The sequence below is a fragment of the Adiantum capillus-veneris genome, chromosome 4 (assembly GCF_014529385.1).
Source record: "Adiantum capillus-veneris isolate H3 chromosome 4, ASM1452938v2, whole genome shotgun sequence".
Classification (NCBI taxonomy): domain Eukaryota; kingdom Viridiplantae; phylum Streptophyta; class Polypodiopsida; order Polypodiales; family Pteridaceae; genus Adiantum; species Adiantum capillus-veneris.
In genome coordinates, this window is record NC_140934.1 from 56,942,928 (window position 1) to 56,963,661 (window position 20,734).

Consider the following 20,734-nt stretch of genomic DNA (forward strand, 5'->3'; position numbering starts at 1 on the left):
GCATCTCTTTCCTTACCTACGATGGCACCTTTCGTGCTATGGACAAAGTCTTGGCCTTTATCCAACAGTTCGATGCGGCGTTTGGAGATGAAGGCTTCACGGAGTCCTCTAAGCTACGCCATGTAGCTATGCACTTTCAAAAGTCCACCAGACAATGGTGGTCTAGCCTATGGGCTGAGGTGAAGCTCCACAAACATGGAAATCTTTAAGAGCTTCCATTATGAAGCAGTTTTTGGCCACCAATGCCAAAGACAAAGTACTCACCGAATGGAAAATCTTCAAACTCTCTCCCTACAAATCCATTCACAAATATGTAGACAAGTTTTGGGACTTACAACTCAAAGCCACTGTCGTCAAAAAGTTGGATTTTGGAGAGCAAAATAAACAATTTTGTGTGGGCTTAACTGAAGAAATGGTGGAGTATGTCAACTCCCAAAGGCCACGCACCATATCGGCGGTTATACACCATACTATGGTGGCTTCTCAAATCAATTTCCATACGGGGGCTAAAAGAAATTCTAAGCCGACAAAAAAACAAGGGTTCCAATGAGCCTAAGGGGAAGGACAATGTCCAAAAGTCTCCTAAGGGCAGCTCCAACAAAGCTAAAGAGAAGGGAGTTTACAAAGGCAAAAATAAACTCTCTCTTGAAGAGCTTGAGCGTTATCGCAAGGATAACCACCGTTTCAAGTGCGATGACCAAGGGCATGCATACCTTGCTTGTCCCCAAAAGAACACCCGCCATGAACCTCCTAGAGCTACCTTGGTCAAAATCCAAGAGGAGGAAACTCACCACAAAGGATCTCCTCTATGCCATGCTTGGGAAAAGGTAAGAGAACATGATGCTTTTATTCTCTTTAACCCTGGTTCTACTCACAATTTCATATCTATAGAGTTGGCTACCAAGCTAGGCATAAAAGCTTACGATATGGGAGATGTCCTACCCGCAAATGGTGCTTTCAAGGGGCAAGAAGCTTCAGTCACCCCCTTAATCGGGAAGTTGAGGCTCCATGTCGAAAGCTATGTGGACAAAGAGGACTTCTTTATCTCTCCTCTCAAGCATGAGGATGTAATCCTAGGGGCACCATGGTTTGATCGCATGGTTGCCAATGTTAAATTCCCTAAAAGGAGAATCTCCTTTAGGTTCAGGGAAAAATATATGTACATAGATGCTAAGGAAATGGGTAACACCATACCCATTGTACATACGCAAGCTTTCAATAAGTCAATAAAGAGCTCTATTTTTGTGTACATGATTTTTGTTAAAGACTCTCAAAATGAACCTAATGTTTTAGCAAAAGAAAATATACACAATAAAAAGGAATTAGAGTTATCCAATTTTCTCAAGGGGTTTTAAGATGTCTTTATTAACAACATCCCTTGTGAGCTACCTCCTAAACGAGGCAATGATGACCATGCAATTGAACTTCTTCTAGGAAGGTCACCGCCTAACAAACCTCCTTATAGAGTTTCTCAAGCTCAACAAGAGGAGATTATGTGGCAAGTGCATGAGTTAGTTGAGAAGGGCATGGTTAGTCCTAGCTCATCTCCATTTTGTTCTCATGTGCTATTAATGCAAAAGAAAGATGGCACATATCGTATGTGTGTCAACTATAGATCATAAATAGGAACACTATCAAGAATAGGTTTCCCGTTCCACGGGTAGAAGACCTATTTCATAAGCTACAAGGGTCCACCTACTTCAGTAGGATTGACCTAAAAAGTGACTATCATCAAATAAGGATAGTTGATCAAGACATTGTAAAGATAGCATATCGCACTACATTTGGTCTTTCTGAATATATTGTCATGCCTTTTGGCTTGACCAATGCACCAGCCACATTCAACCGCTTGATGGAGAAACTATTCAGGCCTCTCCGAACCTTTACTGGGGTGTTCTTTGATGATATCATCACCTACTCTAATTCATTAGACGAACACAAGCAACACCTCTAGGTAGAACTTCAAGTTCCAAGAGAAAATAAACTTTATGTTAATCGAAAGAAAAGTGAATTTTTCTTACAAGAGATTCAATATTTTGGTCACATTATCTCTCAAGATGGCATCCAAATGGATCCATCAAAATTAGAGGTAGTAAAAGGATGGCCTAAACCAAGGAATCTTCATGAACTAAGAAGCTTTATAGGTATGTGTGCATACTATAGAGGCTTCATAGAAAAGTCTCACTAATAGCAGGACCATTACATGACCTAACAAAGAAAAACATTAGGTGTACATGGTCTACCAAGGAGAACAATGCTTTCAAAAAGCTTAAAGAAAATCTTTTCTCTCAACCTCTACTTACACTACCGGATCTCTCAAAGCCATTTGAGGTCGAATGTGATGTTTGTGGTGATTTCCTTGGAGCTATTTTACTCCAAGAAGGGCACGCCATAGGCTATGAAAGTCGAAGGCTCGACCCTATTGAGCAAGCTCTATGCATATATGAAAAGGAACTCCTCGCAGTTCTAGATGCCTTAGACTCATGGAAGCACTATTTATTAGGGACTCCTTTCATTCTGCGAAGGGATCACCAAAGTCTTAAGTACTTCATGATGTAGACCAAGCTCTCCGTCGACAAACAAATGAGGTGGAAAAATTTCCTTTCGCAGTTTCATTTTCATATTGCTCACATTGTTGGCAAGCATAATCAAGTAGACGATGCACTCTCAAGACGGCTGAGAGTGAATGCGGTTTCCATAGCAGCTCACAATGATCTATCTTCTATGATAGATGAGTATGCTATTAATCCCTATTTTAGAGATGTGATTTCAGCCCTTGCATTAGGGAAGAAAGAGGAACCATTTACTTTACAAGATGGTTATCTTCTCTATGGCAATAGACTATGCGTTACTAGCTCACTACGTGAGAAAGTAATGTACGAATCTCATGCTCCTCCTTATGCAGGGTATAGAGGGATTTAGTCTACCCTAAAAGGGATTGAAACATATTTCTATTGGCCTACCATGAAATATAACATACAAAAGTATGTTTCTAAATGTGTGGTATGCCAAAAGACGAACTTTGATAGAGGGACGCAACTTGGATTGCTTCAACCTTTGCCAATCCCTAATTCACCATGGGAGAGCATATCAATGGATTTTATCTTTGAATTGCCTAAGTCTACCCATGGGAATACGGGAATATGGACGATAGTGGATAGGTTTAGTAAACAAGCTCATCTGATACCTGTCAAAAAGACTATCAAAGCCCATCAAATGGCAACCCTCTTCATATCACAAATCTTCAAGTACCATGGCTTACCAATGTCCATAGTGTCGGATAGAGATCCTAGAATGACCAGTAATCTCTAGAAGGGTATCTTTGAGAATTTAGGAACAAAGATAAACTTCTTTTCAGCCTATCACCCGCAAACGGATGGCCAAAGTGAAATAGCTAACCTAACAATTCTCGATCTACTAAAAGCCTATGTAATGGAAGTAGATCAAAGATCCCAATGGGAGAAGTACTTACCCTTAGTGGAGTATGTCTACAATAACACTGTACATACTTCCACGGGAAAAGCACCTTTTGAGGTAATTGAGGGAAGATAAAAAATTCCCCTGCTACTTAAGGTACACGGGAAGATCTTCGCTACAGATGAGTATAGCCGAGACCTACAAGAATCATTAGGAGAAACTTGGACTCAGTTTTGGGCCCTGTAAGAAACACCAACTCTGCATAGAAAGAGGTAATTATGAAAAATGCAAAAGTTTTTTTTTGGAACTCTATTTCTCATAGTATATATGTAAAAGTTTGCCCAATCACTTAAATGTATGCTCGTACAAAATCCTTTTCGAGAGCCCAACTTAAGTGTACACAAAAATCCATGTCTGTGAATCTTAATGAGTGATGTGATGTGCCATGAGAGAAAACACATAAGAGTTGTTTTCAAATACAAAAATAATACCAAAGAAGCATCCTGAACGTCCAAAAACTTAAGATAGCTCTTTAAAACGCTAAAATCTGACGTCTCTAGCTCAAGATATAGCATTTTTAAGCCTAGGGCCTCATGAGGTCAGTACCAAGCGAATAGAGGCCCTTGAGGCCCCCATTATTTTAGTTGCAATTCTCTGCAACACATAATGGGGGCCTCAAGGGCCTCTATTTGCTTGGTACTGACCTCATGAGCCCTATGCTTAAAAATGTTATATCTTGAGCTAGAGACGTCATATTTCAACATTTTAAAGAGCTATCCTAAGGTTTTTGGACGTTGCAAATGCATCCGTGGGTTACAAAATACTATATCTTAATCCTAGGGCTTCATGAGGTCAGAACCAAGCAAATAGAGGTCCCAAAGACCCCTCAAGGGCCTCTATTCGCTTGGTTCTGACTCCTTCATAGTCTTAAATAGTACCTATCAATCACTATCAAGTACGATCTGTCGAATTTAAATTGTGAGTACTTCATAAAGAGGTGATTGATACTTGTGCGAGATGCACAAATACAAGTACTTCACTTTATAGGATAGCAACAGCGGGTCATAAAAAGGCATTCGGCGCTTGTGCAAGATGTCATTATCAAGCGTCTTACTTTTCTGATGATAGTGACAATTTCACCAAAATGGTTTTCATGGACATTTTCAAAATGAGAAAAAAGGTTTTTTCTACGTAACGTTAGCCTTCTTCCTATTGGCTAAGGAGCATTCTCTCACTAGAGCTAAAAGGCCCGAAAATGAGTCCATTTCTTTCCTAATGCTTTTCAAAAGATTAAAGATGCTATCTCTATCTCACAGCAAAGGCAAAAGGCTACTGCTGACAAGCACAGAAGAGCCCAAGACTTTAAAGAAAATGATTGGGTCTTACTCAAATTTCCCAAGGCTCGATTAAGGCACACGATGGGCGAATCCTACGGGACACCAAAAGTAATATGCTAAGTTAGCAAAAAGGTACTATGGTCCCTTCCAAATTCTTAGGCCAATCAATGAGATGGCCTATAAACTCAAGTTGCCCAGCCATTGGCTCATACACAATGCTTTTCATGTGAGCCTATTAAAGCCTTACAAAGGAGAGCCACCTCAAGAACCTACTATTGAAGACCCACCGGAGATTGAGGACCAAGAAGAGGTGCTGCAGCCCGAGTCCATCCTCCGACATGAAGACAAGGTACTAAGAGGCGATAAGACTATCTGACGATATCTTATTAAGTTTAAGAATTATCCTTTTGAAGATGCTAGATGGATGCAAGGCATACAATTAAAGGATAACTTAAACCTTGTCAATGCTTACAATGCTTCCCAAGAGTAAGGAAATGTGCAAATGTTAAAAATGAACAAAGTTTTTTTGTCTTATACGAATCTCTTTTTCTTTATTGTGCACAAAAATGAAGTATGCATGCTTAGATCAAGTTTGTGGAGACCACGTCTCCCAAACACCAAGTAGAGCTTGTCACTCTACTATGGAAGATTGATAGGACTAATGTGCAGACATGCTTGCGGTAGCTTAGGCTCTCAAGTGCCAAATGAACTAGTCATCCAATTTGGAACGTTGTTGTACGGTAACATAGGGATCCTCTACCCGCTAGGAAAGGGACTAATGAATATTCTTAATCTTCTCTACCCCATAGTCGAGGATGACTATGATTTCAAGAGAAAGATAATGTCATAACTAATATCTAATTCTCTTGAATGATTTTCTCATGTTAAATTGATGATCTAATATGGGGAAGTGCCAGGGGAGAAAAAGATAGAATATTGGTTAAGTTGACAGACCGGCCACAGTAGGGATCCAAAGGAGGGAAAATAGGGATCCAAAGGGGGGGGCATCTGCAAAAGAGAAATGTGCAACAATGGGCTTAAAAGACACTAAGGTAGCCCATTAAGACTTCCAAAATGCTAAGGTTCCAAAATTCAAAGGTTGTGCCCAAAGGTCAAGCATTAGGGAAATTGGACGCTTTGTGTGTGTCCCAAAAAGTCTTCATGCATCGCTACATGGGAGGGGGCGAGCCCTAGTTGTAGGAGATGAGAGAGAAACTCGCACACACACACACACATACACACACACACACACACACACACACACACACACACACACACACACACACACACATACACACACACACACACAAGCTCCCTTTACACAAAGGGAATGAGGGACACATGTCAGCTCCCTAGCCCAGATGCCCACAAGGTGTACTCAAATCCTATTGGATGGCCTTGGAGGTGGACCAATGAGAATTAGGCTAAATCTAGTTTAATTAAGTTAAAAACACTTAATAAAATAGCCAATAAGAATTAAGATCTCTAGAAGACTATTGGACAGTCTCCCAAGGGGTCTAATGAGCATTCAGCAGCCCAATGGCTTGCCTGATTCCTATTGGCCAGAAGACAAAGGGGTCCAATGAGAGTTTAGTTGCATTAATTAATTACCTAAAGCTCTCACAAAGGGGAAAGGGGGACACATGTTAGAAGGCCATCACTTATGCTCCTCAAATCCTATTGGCTAGGCCTGGGGAGGTCCAATGGGGTGTCTGCATGAGCAAATAGCAAGAGGGGTCGACCGAGAGAGAGAGAGAGAGGGGGCTGATTTTCTCTAGGCATTATTGTATTACACACTCACACTAGTCTATGTGTGGAGTAAGATTAATACTCTCTCTCTCTCTCTCTCTCTCTCTCTCTCTCTCTCTCTCTCTCTCTCTCTTCTCAAGCTTTAATGGAAAGCTTATCACCTACTCCAAGCTTGTGAGAAGGGAGGCCTACACCAACAACTCGCTTTGTGATGCAAATCCAACCAAGCTCCAAGCTTCAATGCATGCTCATCTCCTCTACCATGCTAATTACTAAGCTAAGCTATGCTAATATGAGTGATTATGTGAGGAAATGTACATCTTCTCGTAAGACTACTCCTTCTTCCTCTCAATCTACTCTCATACCTTGCTAGCTCTCACCATCTTCAAAGGTGTGTGAGGTCTTGGATCTAAGACCGTGAGGGAATTGATGTTGTGTTTGATAAGTATTTTGCTTAGTGCTTGAAGTTTCCATCTTTATTGCACTAGCTAGTATTGAAGGAACACAAAGAATTGTATTGTAAAATGTCTCTCTTGATGGGAGAAACCATAATACAAAGCCTTTTGGAGGGGGGACCAGCTCCATGCAAATGCGGTCCTCAACTGTTGTCAATTGCTTAATTTCTCTATCTTTTGAAGTATTGTTCATGCTATCTAGCTAGGTGTTATGCTTTTGGTTGCTTTCTCCACCCAAGCACTCTTGTTATTCTTATTAGGAATCTATTCTAATGAAATGCTCACTATGTTCATGCTATTTTCCGCTATACACAAGTTACTAGGCCAAATTCATGTTAAACTATGGGGGTTTGTAAAAATGTTACGTATCAGCCTATTATTGATGCAGATGTACATGATGTACTTGATGAGGAAAGGGCTGAGAATGAGCAGGCTAGAGGTATGCCTAAATGGTTGGTGCATTACTTTGCATGACAGCAAATTGGATGCACGTTTGTCTAGTATTACTCGTTCAGGTTCTTGCCATGCATCTTATGCATCATATTGTTATGCTTTGGCTATGTCTAGCTTACATGATGTTAAGGAACCTCTGTCTTTTCACAAAATTCAAAAAATTGGATGGTTGCCATGCAATCAAAATATGATGCACTTATAGAAAATGACACATGGACTTTATGTGATTTTCCTCCTGGCAAAAAGGCCATTGGTACAAAGTGTGTTTACAAGTTGAAATGCAAGCCGGATGGTGAGATTGATCGCTATAAGGCTCGACTTGTTGCAAAGGGTTATGCACAAAAGAAAAGGCATAGATTATGAAGAGACTTTTGCTCCCACTTGTCATATGACTATTGTGTGTTTTCTATGTGCATTGGAAGCTCATTTTGGTTGGCATGTACAGTAGTCAGACATTGTTACTACTTTCTTGAATGGCGACATATTTGATGAAGTTTATGTAACGCAGCCTTGCGATTTTGTCAAGAAAGGACAAGAGGATAAAGTGTGCAAATATAAGAAAGCTTTGTATGGGTTGAAGCAATCTCCTCATGCTTGGTATGGGAAGGTTGACACTCATTTGGTGAGTGTACATTGAAAGCTTTATTATGTGAGGATCACCCAGCATTTTGTACTTTTTATGTAATCATCTTGCTGCTTGATCTAAACTACCATCCAGTGAACTGAATGTATCCACCTTGTCGGTATCGCTGCGATCCTCGTGTACTATAACCACCTCTACCTTTCATGTCTGCATTATAAGGACCCTCAGAAAATGGGGAAATTCTCACTTTAATTAACACCATTTGCAAAGAGAGAAGCTCAGCAATATTATGGGCAAAGAATTCCAAGCCAGCAGTTGCCCATTGCATGTGGATAAAATGGAGGAAAATACTTCCAACAATGCTTTTGAAGGTGTAGAAAAGAGGCTGGAATTGGCCTTCACACCCACACCGCGAAGCTCGAGCAAATGTGAAAGTGGATTAAGGCTCCTAAGCCTCTCCCAAGTTAACAATTTTCTCGAGCTCGCGGGCTGCACCATAGTCTCTGCACTTCACAACAGATATTTTGACTCCTACATTCTCTCAGAGTCTAGCTTGTTTATATACCCTCTTAGAATCATTCTCAAAACTTGTGGAAGGACTAAAGTCCTTGAGTGCATCCCTTTGTTGTTGAGCTATGCATCTGGCTTGTCATTGCAACCTTGCTTCTGTAAATACACTCATGGAACCTTCATTTTCCCTCTACATCAGCCCTTCCCTTACACTTTCTTTGAAGAGGAGGTGAAGTACTTGGACTCCTTCTTCGGCGACATGGGCTCCTGTGCATACACAATGGGCAAGAAAGGGCACCCCAACTGGCACATCTACTCAGCTTCAACGCACAATTATGGCGCATCCACCGTTCTGCAAAAACCCATCTACACAATAGAGATGGGCATGACCCACTTGAGCAAAAGCTTCACTTCTCATTTCTTCAATGCATCAGGCCTCAAGACCGGTGGACAGATGACCGAAAGCTCAGGTATCGAGCAGATTTTTACCAATGCCTCCATTTGCGACTTTGCGTTTGAGCCGTGTGGATACTCGATGAATGGGATTGAGGGAGATGCTCTTTCAACTATACATGTGACACCAGAAGAGACCCACAGCTATGGGAGCTTTGAGGCAATGGGATATGATTTGCAATTGGTCAATCTGCAAGAGCTGGTGGATAGAGTGCTGTCCATCTTCCGCCGGCCGTGCAGAGTGATTATGTCGATTTATGTGTCGAGGATGGATCAGTCGGAGGTGGATGGCTTGAAGTCATGGTGTTCTTCTAGTGTAGTGCCTCTTGGGTATGTGTGTGATTCTACTGAAAGCCAAGTGCTGCCACATAATAGTGTTGTGACATTCCATACATTTGCTAGAAGCAAAAAATGAGGAGGTTATGCAGGGTAATAGCCTGTTGAAGCAAATTTAACTCAGACTTTCCTGTATGTTAGCATGCCTAATGGAACTGATAGTGCTTGCGCTTCCCCTAGGTAACGCAAGGATATACATTATATACTAAACCTAGCCTACAACGTTGACGTGTTGTTTTTTGAAAATAACTCCCTGGTCAAAGCGTTGGTGCAATAGTGTGGGCAAGAAGCTGCCCAAGTCTTGTTCTCACATAGTGAATGTCAGTGCACTGAGGGGGCCCAGGGGCTTTAAGCGCACCCACTATGGGTCAACCCCTGAGACATGTGGGTGTGGATGAGTGGGTGCAATTCTGTAAAACTAGTCGAAGGGCTATTTAAAAAAAAAATCTTGTTTTCAATGAAATCAAAATAGATTCGGTATGGGATCTTTGCTTCTCTCTAACTTTTTTTTCTAATCATTTCTACTCTTCTCAACAAAAATAAAAATAAAAATAAAGATTCGGTGTGGAGAGGAGAAGTGGTTGAAAAGATAAGAAAGATCTCGAACCTTGGTTGACTTATTATGCATGCATGCAGAGCTCTCTCTCTCTCTCTCTCTCTCTCTCTCTCTCTCATTTGCTCTGTGCCATTTGCGCTAGTGGAGATGGGCAAGAATCCAAGAGCAGATGAAGATGAGGAGAATCCTAGAGGAGATGGCAGGAGGGGGTCGGGGGCGGCTGTAGAAAGAGGGAAGGGGCTCTAAGAGGGGAGTAGACATAGAGGGCAGTGCGGGAGGAGGCGCAGAAGGAAAGGGGGGATAAGGGAAAATCTAGCAATCTAATGAATTTATTTTCACTTTAGCTAGTATGTAGGGTCAATTTTGAAGGAAAAAAAAGTAATTAAGTGGAATGTGAAGACGACTTTGTGAAAAGAGTGAGGTTGAGGTGGCGGGTGGAGAAGGTGTGGTAAAATGCGTGTGCTGTCCACATTTCTCTTAATCTCTCTCTCTCTTCTCGCAATTGCTTTTAGAACTCTCTCCCTATTTGAGCTTCGGCATGCGCTCTCTCTGTCTCCCCCATGCAGTGTTAGAAAAAAACCGGGGTACAGTGTATTTTAACCGGCTAAAATGATAAAATCCCTGTTAGATTTTGAGCTTTCCTTGAAGAAAACCTGCAAATTTACACAAGTTTTAGTGTAAATACTGGCAAAAGCTTCAAATTCTGACCTAGAAACCGGTAGAATTTCAAGTTTGCCCTTATTTTCTTCAGCTAGAAAAAATGTATTTTTCTAGCCCTGCCCCCATGTACATCTCTCTGACGAATTTCAAATCGACGCACCGACTTGTTCCTCTGTTTCACACAGACGTGCACTCGACCATTGGACTGGTTGAGCTTCAGAGGACTGCAGGAGGGGGCGAGGCAGACGGAGATGTCTCTTTCTCTCTCTCTCTCTCTCATATATTCTGTGGCAAAATGCATGTGTTGTCCACATTTCTCTCTCTGTGGATCTCTCTTTCTCTTCTCCATACTCTGTGAGAATTAACAAATTAACAATTTTCTCGAGCTTGCAGGCTGCACCATAGTCTCTGCACTTCACAATAGATATTTTGACTCCTACATTCTTTCAGAGTCTAGCCTGTGTTAACCCTCACGGCTCACGGACACCCCATCACCTACGACGGACGTGTATTATGTATTTGGTAGAGTTAGGTACCGGGCTTGTCGGACCAATAGGAAAAGGGTAAGAGTGATCGTCGATGAGAGGCGCACTCTAACTGGGACATTCAAGGGATTAGTTGGCTAAGCATGGGCGCCCAAGTGTGAATGGGGTGAGCTCATATAAAAGCCAACTAAACCTAAAATTCACTCATTCTCTCATTTGTGCAATAGAAGAGTGCTCTTGCTCCATCTCCATCTCCATCTCCATCTCCATCATCTTCTTCTTCACCTCCTTGTGTGTGTGTGTATGTGTGTGTGTGTGTGTGAGAGAGAGAGAGAGAGAGAGCGAGCGATCGAGCATTGCGGCGGCACGATGGCGGTGAAGCGATTGAGCGCGACGTAGTGGTGTCTCCTTCTTCTTCGCGGCGAGGAATCCTCCACGGCAGGAGCATAGAGCGGTGAGTGACACACCATTGCCCTCTTTTGAGCTTACTAGTTAAGCTAGTTGTGTGCTTGGAGCCGTCTATGGCTCGCACACAGTGTTAGGCAAGTCCCTTGCTTCGACAGTGCGACAAGGAGCGCACATTTTTGGCGCCGCTGCGGGGGAATCGCCCTGCACTAAGCCCAAGAGGCACTTTGTGCTTCTCCTATGAGTTGTTTGTAGTAGGAAAGAAGAGGAAGATGAAGAGGAATGAGTTGTTTTTCTGCAAGTTGTTAATTTCTGTATTGTCTGCAAGTTCTGTGATTTCTGCATAATGTTGTGTTCTCTGTTCGCACACAGTCTTTGCACAATTAGTAGTCGTTAGCTTGTTTGCAGTGAATGAATAAGTAGGTAGACAGTTAGCAATTTCTGTTTGCACACAGTTTTCTGTCAAGGTTTGCCTGCACACAGTCTTTGCACAGTAAGGTAGTGAGAGAGGAAGTAGGTGGACAGTTAGCCCATTGTCAGTAAGCAGTTAGCAGAGTGGTTAACAGATTAGTTAGTGGTTAGCAGCACTGTTAGTAAGTAGATAAAGTAGTGAGCTGTCTGTGAGCTGCTGACAGAGAGGTTAGGTAGGTGGTGACAGTGTGTGTGGCCAAGAAAGAGTCACCTAAATCGCGCGCGATTGTTGCCCAAAAATAAATAAATAAAATAAATTAAATTAAATTTAAAAAAAAACCGAAAATATTTAAGCGTGAGTGACTGGGGGGCTACACTAAAATTTTGATCGAGATCGGGATCATTAGCCCAAGCCCAAGCCCAGGCCCAGGCCTCAGTCCTCAATCTTATGATATGTACTAGACTCACTCTTATATATATACCCTACCCCCTCAAGAGGGAATGAGAGCATGTGGGGCAAGTCCTCCACTCTCCTCCCTTCTCTTCCCACTTGCACCCTTAGACTTTCTAATTTGGGCCTAGTTCCCTACTAGAAATTGACGGTTTTAGGGATTCCTGAAGGAGTACGAGCGGAAGTGCGACGCGAGAGAGAGTGCGAGAAGAAGAGCACGATGATATGGTGAACTCGCTCTACTGTAATGTGTAGAGCATAGTGAGTTCTTATTAGGTTTTAACAAAAGAATATGTGTACATACCTGGCGGCCCGCCCACTTACCTGGGCGACCACATTGGGCTTTATACCCCAACAACCTCCCACTTAAAGTCCAATGTGGTACTTTAAGTGTGAGAGAAGCTACTATACAAGCTAATATACAAGAGATGTAGAGAAGTGATGTACTACCCTACACCTAACTGCTTGCGAAAATGCGCAAAGCTCTCTGAGGGAAGTCCTTTTGTAAGTAGATCAGCAGGATTTTCTGTGGTGTGAACTTTGACAAGCTGAAGTTGCTTATCCTTGAGCATTTCCCTGATGAAATGATACTTCACATCCACATGCTTTGTCTTTGAGTGATAAACTGGATTGCGAGCCAATTGTATAGCACTTTGACTATCACAATATAACACAGGCATCTCTTCTTTGATTCCCAAATCTATTACTAGTCGATTAAGCCAAATTGATTCTTTGCATGCCTCTGATGCTGCAACATATTCAGCCTCTGTAGTAGACTGAGTAACACAATCTTGTAATCTAGAACGCCATGATACTGCTCCACCAGCCAATGTAAAGACATACCCTAACGTAGACCTTCAGTTGTCTAAGTCACCTGCATAATCTGAGTCTGTAAAACCCTTTACACTTAGCTCCTGACTCCCATAGCATATACGCATACTCTTTGTAGATTTCAGGTATCTCAATATTCCTTTCACTGCCTGCCAATGTTTCTTGCCTGGGTTTGACATGTATCGACTTACTACTCCCACTGCAAATGCAATGTCTGGGCGAGTAGCAATCATTGCATACATCAAACTACCCACTGCAGACGCATATGGAATCTTATCCATTTCAGCCTGTTCTTCCTTAGACACAAGACAATCTTGTTTTCTAAGTTTCACATATGGTGGCAATGGAACACTCAGTGCCTTTCCCTTCTCCATATTGAAACGTTGCAAAACCTTGTCAATATACTCTGTTTGAGATAACCAAATCAACTTCTTTGATCTCTCTCTCTCAATGCGCATGCCAAGTATATGACTTGCCTCACCCATGTCTTTCATGTCAAACGATTTTTCCATCTTTGACTTCAAAGATGAAATTTCTTCCAAGTGCTTGCCAGCAATCAACATGTCATCCACATACAAAATAAGGATCAGCCAACTGCCATCCTTAGCCTTCTTTGTATATAGACAGTGATCGAACTCACTACGTTTGTAGCCTTGAGAAAGCATAAACTTGTGGAATTTATGGTACCATGCCCTCGGTGATTGTTTTAAGCCATAAAGACTCTTTAACAACTGGCATACCCAATCTTCCTTGCCTTTCTCAACAAACCCTTCTGGTTGCTGCATGTAAATTTCCACATCTAAATCACCATGCAAGAACGCTGTCTTGACATCCATTTGGTGCAACACCAAATCTAATATGGCAACCAATGCAAGAAAGCATCTCAATGTAGTCATCTTGACCACCGGAGAGAAGACTTCATCAAAGTCAATGCCTTGTTCTTGCTTAAAGCCCTTGGCAACAAGCCTTGCTTTGTACTTTGGCTGACTATCATGAGCGGTGATCTTATACCTGTAAACCCATTTACAAGGTAGAGCCTTTTTGCCCCATGGTAATTTAACTAGCTTCCATTTCTGGTTTTTATGCAGATCTGTCATCTCTGACTGCATGGCCAATTGCCAATTCCCGGAGTCCTTCATTTGCACTGCTTCCTTGTAACATGAAGGCTCATTGCAATCAGTCAACATGACATAGTTCATAGATGGAACAAACCTATGAGGAGGTCGTGTGACACGTCCAGATCTACGCACAATAGGTGGCTCAGGATCAGCCACAACCTGTGGTTCCACTCTATCCTGTCCTTGCTCCTCTTGAGCCCTGACATTTTGTCTTGCACGTGCAGGTCCATCTTCTTGAAAGACAACTCTTCTAATCTCCTCAACCCTCTCTGGTTTAGAATGATATTTGGATTCATTAAAGTGAACATCATTGCTGCGGACAACCTTTCTGGATTCGGGATCCCAAAGTCTGTACCCCATCTCACCAGAATTACCATAGCCTAGAAAGATGCACTTTCTACTCTTTGGCTCAAGTTTGTTCCTAAATTCCTTTGGAACGTGAGTATATGCCTCACAGCCAAAGACTCTGAGATGCTTGTATGAGGGCATTTTGCCTGACCATACCATCTCTGGCACTGAATCCTTCTGCAAAACCTTGCTAGGAGATCTATTTACAAGATGAACAGCTGTTGATACAGCTTCAGCCCAAAACCCATTTGGCAGTTGTGCATTAGACAACATACTTCTGACCTTCTCTTGTATGTTCCTATTCATCCTCTCAGCAACACCATTTTGAGGAGGATTGTAAGGAGCAGTAAGTTCACGTTTTATACCTTTTGACTCACAAAAGTCCTGAAAGGCTTTTGAAACATACTCTCCACCATTGTCAGTGCGTAAGCATTTAAGCTTCTTGCCGCTCTGATTCTCCACAAGTGTCACAAACGTTTTGAAAACACTAAACGCTTCATCCTTGTGCTTGAGAAAGTAAACCCATATTTTCCTCGAGTAATCATCTATAAATGTCATAAAGTAAGAAGCTCCCCCTAGAGATAGGTTAGGCATAGGTCCACACAAATCACTATGAACAAGTGCCAACTGTGTATCTCTTCTACTGCTTCTATGCTTATGTGGCTGCTGTGTTTGTTTACCATACAGACAATGTTCACAGAATTCAAAATCATTAAATGAAAAGCCAGGCAAATAACCAGAACGAGACAAGATTTCCATTCCCTTCTTGGACATATGTCCTAACCGGCTATGCCACAAAGAAACTTTCGGCTGCTCGGTTACATTTATTAAATTTTTAGAGACATTTGATACATAAATCATGTAAAGTCCTCCAGACTTTACTCCATGTGCTACTGTCATAGAACCCTTGGATATCTTCCACATGTTCTGTCCAAAAGTGGTGACGTAGCCAGCATCATCAAGTAAACCTGTGCTGATCAAGCTCTTTGTAATTGCGGGAACATGTCTCACATTCTTCAGCGTGAAAGAAGAGCCATTCTGAAACTTCAATTGAACATCTCCAACACCTAAGATCTCACATGTCTGCCCATTGCCTAGCCGAACATGATCTTTAGTGGTCACATAAGAGGTAAACCACTCCTTGTTTGGAGACACATGAAGTGATGCCCCTGAGTCTATAATCCAGTCACTCAGTGCATTTCCATCAGATGCTGTAAGAAGAGCTGAGTCCATTGTATTCTTCAAGAAGTAGATGTCTCCCGACACTAGACTGTCATCCTCTGCAACAGTGTTTGTCACATTTATTTCTTGAATCTTCACCGAGGACTTGTTCTTCTCACTATGGTCTTCAGATTTCTCTTTGCCTTTTTCTGCTTTCCATTCTCTACAGTCTCTTTTCATGTGACCCTTCTTGCCACAATGGTAGCATTCTATGTCACTCTTGCCTTTAGCACTGCGGGACTTGCTACGAGACTGATTCCTCTTTCCACCTTTGTACTTTTCTTTGGTCCTTCTCCTGACAACTAAGGCTGTTCCTTTGCCTTTGTCCATTGTCTTTCTATTGGTTTCTTCAGTAAGCAGACTTCCTTCTACACTTGCTATGTTCAAACCATCTGGAGGTGCAAAATTACTCAAAGTTGTGCGAAAAGTGTCCCAACTTTCCGGCAATGTGATCAACAGGAACATAGCTCTAACAGGTTCATCAAACTTGACACCTTGAGCTGACAACTGACTATAGATTGTGTTGAATTCATTCAGATGATTGGACATAGGTGTCCCTTCTTTCATCTTCAAGTCAACAAGCTTCTTAAGCCAGTATACCTGTGAAGCTGCACTCTGCTTCTCATAAAGATCACTCAGCTTTAACCATGCTTGATAAGCCGTCATCTCGTCTGCTACATTGAAGTAAACGCTTTCTGCCAAAGTCAGCATAATGGTAGAAAGTGCCAATTCATCCATTTCGCTCCATTCATCTTCGTCCATATCTTCTGGTTTTATCCCCTTGAGCTTTATAGGTTTTATCTGCTTCTTTTGTACCAACACGTGCCAAATCTGCTTCTTCCACAATGGGAAATTGGTTCCATCCAGCTTCTTGATATTGTAAAGAGCAGTGTCCTGTGATCCAGCCATAGCTACTCTTCACAATGGTTTACTTTCCTGGGAAAAATTCGGCAAAATTTCCCTTGTAAACTGACCTCTGAACCAATATCAACCTGTCAAATGAACCAAGAAAGCTTCAGATTCTGCATAAATTTCGACAGAGTCTCCTTTTTGAAATGGCTCTGGTGTACTCAAAAACAGACCAAAAAACAGCTCAAAAAACACTGTCTCTCTGACACTGTAAGGTGCGGGTAAACCTGTCCTGCACCTGTATTGCCTATCACTGTTCTGTAAGCATAGACTGTGACAATGCCTCAACGGCAGTAAAGCAAAGATGCAATCCCAACTGTCTAACTCACAGTCAATACATCCTAGCTGCCTATCTAAGGGTGCTCGAGGGATCGCTCCAAGACTTGTATCACCGAAAGGATCTCAACATTCGAGAATCCCCCAGCTCAATAAAACCTCACTCAACCCTCAACAAAGACTGCAGTAAATCTGACAGTACATAGACTTCCCACAAAGTCATACATCCACAAATTTCCCACTATATGTTGTAACCACTGTAGCGGTTGTTTGCTGCGTGACTCACAGCCAGCAAACCCTCAACAAACATACATCATCTCTAACAATACATCCCATGTGGAAGTACCTGCAATGTCAGGATGAAATCTGGAATATCAAGCAGCAAACACAAGCTACCTGATGAACTAGTGGATGTCGCCTACAGTCTGTGTGTAGATGCGCCCGTGTCGTATGTGACACGCCTCCAAGAACTGTGAGCCGTCCTTCGATGTGTAGACAGCCACAAATCAACACTCTGGGAGTGTCGATATCCTTAGCACCTGCAGTCGTAGGCCGAAAACCCCAAATTTGCAGAGTCGGATCTGCACCCGCTGAGACCACGTAGTCAAAAATGGCCTACGCAGACCTTTGTCGAAGCCGAACGGTGACCGAGATGACCTCAGAATGAAATTCTGAGCACACCAAGTCCTACAGGCTTTCCCACAAGATTTGGGGCCGTGTCTTTGCCTGTCGAATTTCACTCCAATCTGAGCTGGTGACTCTAGCCTCCTGCAGTGCTGCCCCGAGCCTCGATCTGAGCTCTGATACCAGTTGAAGGAATACGAGCAGAAGTGCGACGCGAGAGAGAGTGCGAGAAGAAGAGCACGACGATATGGCGAACTCGCTCTACTGTAATGTGTAGAGCATAGTGAGTTCTTATTAGGTTTTAACAAAAGAATATGTGTACATACCTGGCGGCCCGCCCACTTACCTGGGCGACCACATTGGGCTTTATACCCCAACAATTCCGATGGCATAAAGTGACCAAACGGAGGGCTGTAGAGCACGGCACGTCCCTCTGACCGAGACGCTCGTTTTGAGCTATCATACGTTCTATTCTATAGCTGGGTCAGAAAAAAAAGGACCAAAAAATCAAAAAATAAAAAAATTTAAGAAAAGACTTCGGTTGCAAAACACCCAAAAATACTAGGTGAGCAGCCTTCACGGGCACTCACTGACACTTCTAGGGGATCCAAGTCATATGAACCTACGCTCTGGACGAGTGTTAGAGCAAGAGAATATTGGTAGTGCCTCCATTTACGCGGGCACCCATTATTCCTCCACCCTAGGTTCTGGACCTTCGGCCTCTGACTACGAAGTCATGGAGGGGTATCCTACACCAAACCCTAATAGTTCAAGTCAAGACATGCATGCCATGGGCCCACGGCCCGGGTCCAGCGTGTTTAGCCGCTTAAAAGAGACCCTTAGTAGAGCTACTCGCTCCGAACATGCGGTTAATGAAATAAATGAAAGGAGTGGGGAAGTAAATTCGTCATTCATGCCTAAAATAGACCCTATGCTTCTTGAGAGTGTGCATGTGAATGTTCCATCCACTGCACCTCCTGATCCTTTAGGACTATCTCCCTCTGAGGTTCTACTACCCGATGGTAGGAGTCTTGCCGAAGTGCAAGAGATCGAACGCTATATGCAAGCAACAAGGGAGAGGGAAATTGAGAACCTACGAAGGATAGAACAAAGTCGAGCCCTGAAAGCAAAGGCTCCTATGACAACAATCATGCCAGCCGAGCAACCGAGTGCTCCCAAGGTAGCAGTCACGGAGGGGCAAACGATGGGGAGCAATAATGCTTCCACTTTGAGGGAAACCTCCAGCACGCCAGGCCTAGATGGGATATTCCTAAACGAAAATTGGGAGTATGACGTACAAGCAGAAGCTTTAACTGATCGTTACACAGGACACACCTATCATGTGGGTTGGTTAGATGTTCTACAATCCACATCGGGTGCTACTAGCATAGATGAGCAACAACAGAAAGTCTGTGATGTCCTCCATAGGATTGTCGAGTTAGAAAGACAGAACACAGGGATCAACATGCCTTCAACAGGCCTAATGAGATTCTTGGATACGGGAAAGGCCAACCAACCAACCCTATCACAAATGGAGACTCCCTCAGTGAGCCCCATTGATCCTCCATATGTTGTTTCACCAGGAGCCTCAGTACAATCTGAGCCCACAAGTGGCAGCTTTACCTTCCCAGATCTAGCTCATCTTTCTCTTCATGACACTACGGCTACCATGCATATCCCAGTGGTGAGCATGACAAGAAGTACACCATGGAGTTCATTTGTTAACACTTCGCCGATGCCTAGTAGCACAGTGCCCCCAGCTATACCTACATGTATGTATCAATCGTGTGCACCTGTCGTACCTCAGCCTCATGTAGCTCCTACACCTCCGATTATTCCAAGAGCTTACAGTCCACAATGGAATTATCCAAGCTCTTATACAAGTGGAGCCATGCCATTTAATAATAACATGCCATATCAGGCACCCCCTATGCCTAGGGCCACGCCTGTAAACTTTGGACCACCGTCTGGTACACCACCATACGAAATATGGGACCCAAGAGCCGCACGTATACCAAGGCCAAGGCCAACTCCCATCTCACATGTGGTTCCAGGAGCACATACACCCATTATACCTGCTCAAATAGGAGATTTGGCAGCATTTGCTCAAACTATCGGTCGCTCTATTGCGGAAAACATGCATAGTGCACCTGATAGAGAGCCTAGGAGCAAGGCAGTTCAAGTAGCTAAGCTCACACAAAAATTCAGTGGAGACGGAGATGCTAGAAAGCATATGGAAGTCTTTGAACATGTGTGCGATTCCTTGGAAGAGCACAATGAGCTACATAAGTGTAAGGCTTTGAGTTTGAACCTAAGCGGAAAGGCTGGAGATTGGTATAGAACCTTAAGAGTAGAAGAGAAAACGATCTACTCTACTCTTAGGAGACTGTTCTTAAAAGAATACATACGAGAGGGAGTACTTTGGGGTGTAGCCTCTCAGCTCCAGAAAGCCCAACGAGAAGAAGGTGAATCCGTGAGTGTTAAGGCGGTTACGCCGCTAGCGGAAGCTAAATAGCGAGAACTCAAACCAACAACAGAATTTGTCAGACGAGGACGGAGCTTGACCCGCAGGCACATGGAAACAACTAGGTGGGTGTCAAATCACCTACTCGACCTTCTAATGACAATCACTACTAAGGAAATCAAATCTAAGTTCTAAAATACGCAAGTGAATGAAATCCGTACTACGAACGAATGCTATACGAAACAGGATCTAGAATCATTGAATCGATCTCAAACTCAAGGGGAAGTCTATACACTAGGTAAGAACAACACCCTAAAGACTTGAACTGCAAAATCAACCTATAACCACTCCGTGCGGTAAACGCGTATGAAGACAGGCCGAAAAATACAGGTGATCGAAACTTGACCCCGATGGTTCTAATGTGTAGCTCTACTCGTGGTGGTTCTATAGATATGCTGCACGCTCCATTCCGACACACGAGTTGGAAGAAAACTCACACCGAAGCTCGTAGGAACTTACCACACATAGAAGCCGATAGCGCGCACTCTTGGTATCTGTGCGTAGCTCTCGCCGTTGCTAACACAATGGCAGTGTCGCTTCTCCAATGGCGGCTCCGTAGCTCGCGTAGCAAGTAGATAAGACTCTCACTCACTCTCTCTCTCTCACTCTCTCAGACACAGTC

General features: G+C 43.0%; 2 protein-coding genes across 2 annotated transcripts in view; both read left to right on the forward strand.

The window, feature by feature from the left end:
* The first annotated feature begins 8,331 nt into the window (after positions 1 to 8,331).
* On the forward strand, positions 8,332 to 9,372 carry LOC147459221 (S-adenosylmethionine decarboxylase proenzyme 3-like). The gene has a single exon (XM_086511561.1). It carries the CDS (start codon positions 8,332 to 8,334, stop codon positions 9,370 to 9,372), a length of 1,041 nt encoding a protein of 346 aa, XP_086367687.1.
* Positions 9,373 to 10,880: 1,508 nt separating this feature from the next.
* Positions 10,881 to 20,734, forward strand: part of LOC147459222 (S-adenosylmethionine decarboxylase proenzyme 3-like) — a gene marked incomplete at its 5' end in the record, with an annotated part of 39,116 nt that continues 29,262 nt past the window's right edge. The window contains one exon of the mRNA XM_086511562.1: positions 10,881 to 10,969. Within this exon, the coding sequence (XP_086367688.1) occupies positions 10,881 to 10,969 (89 nt within the window). The remainder of the gene's footprint in view (positions 10,970 to 20,734) is intronic.

Excerpts from the sequence above, each read along its gene's own strand:
- LOC147459221 (XM_086511561.1), top strand. The coding sequence starts at position 8,332 with ATGGAGGAAAATACTTCCAACAATGCTTTTGAAGGTGTAGAAAAGAGG.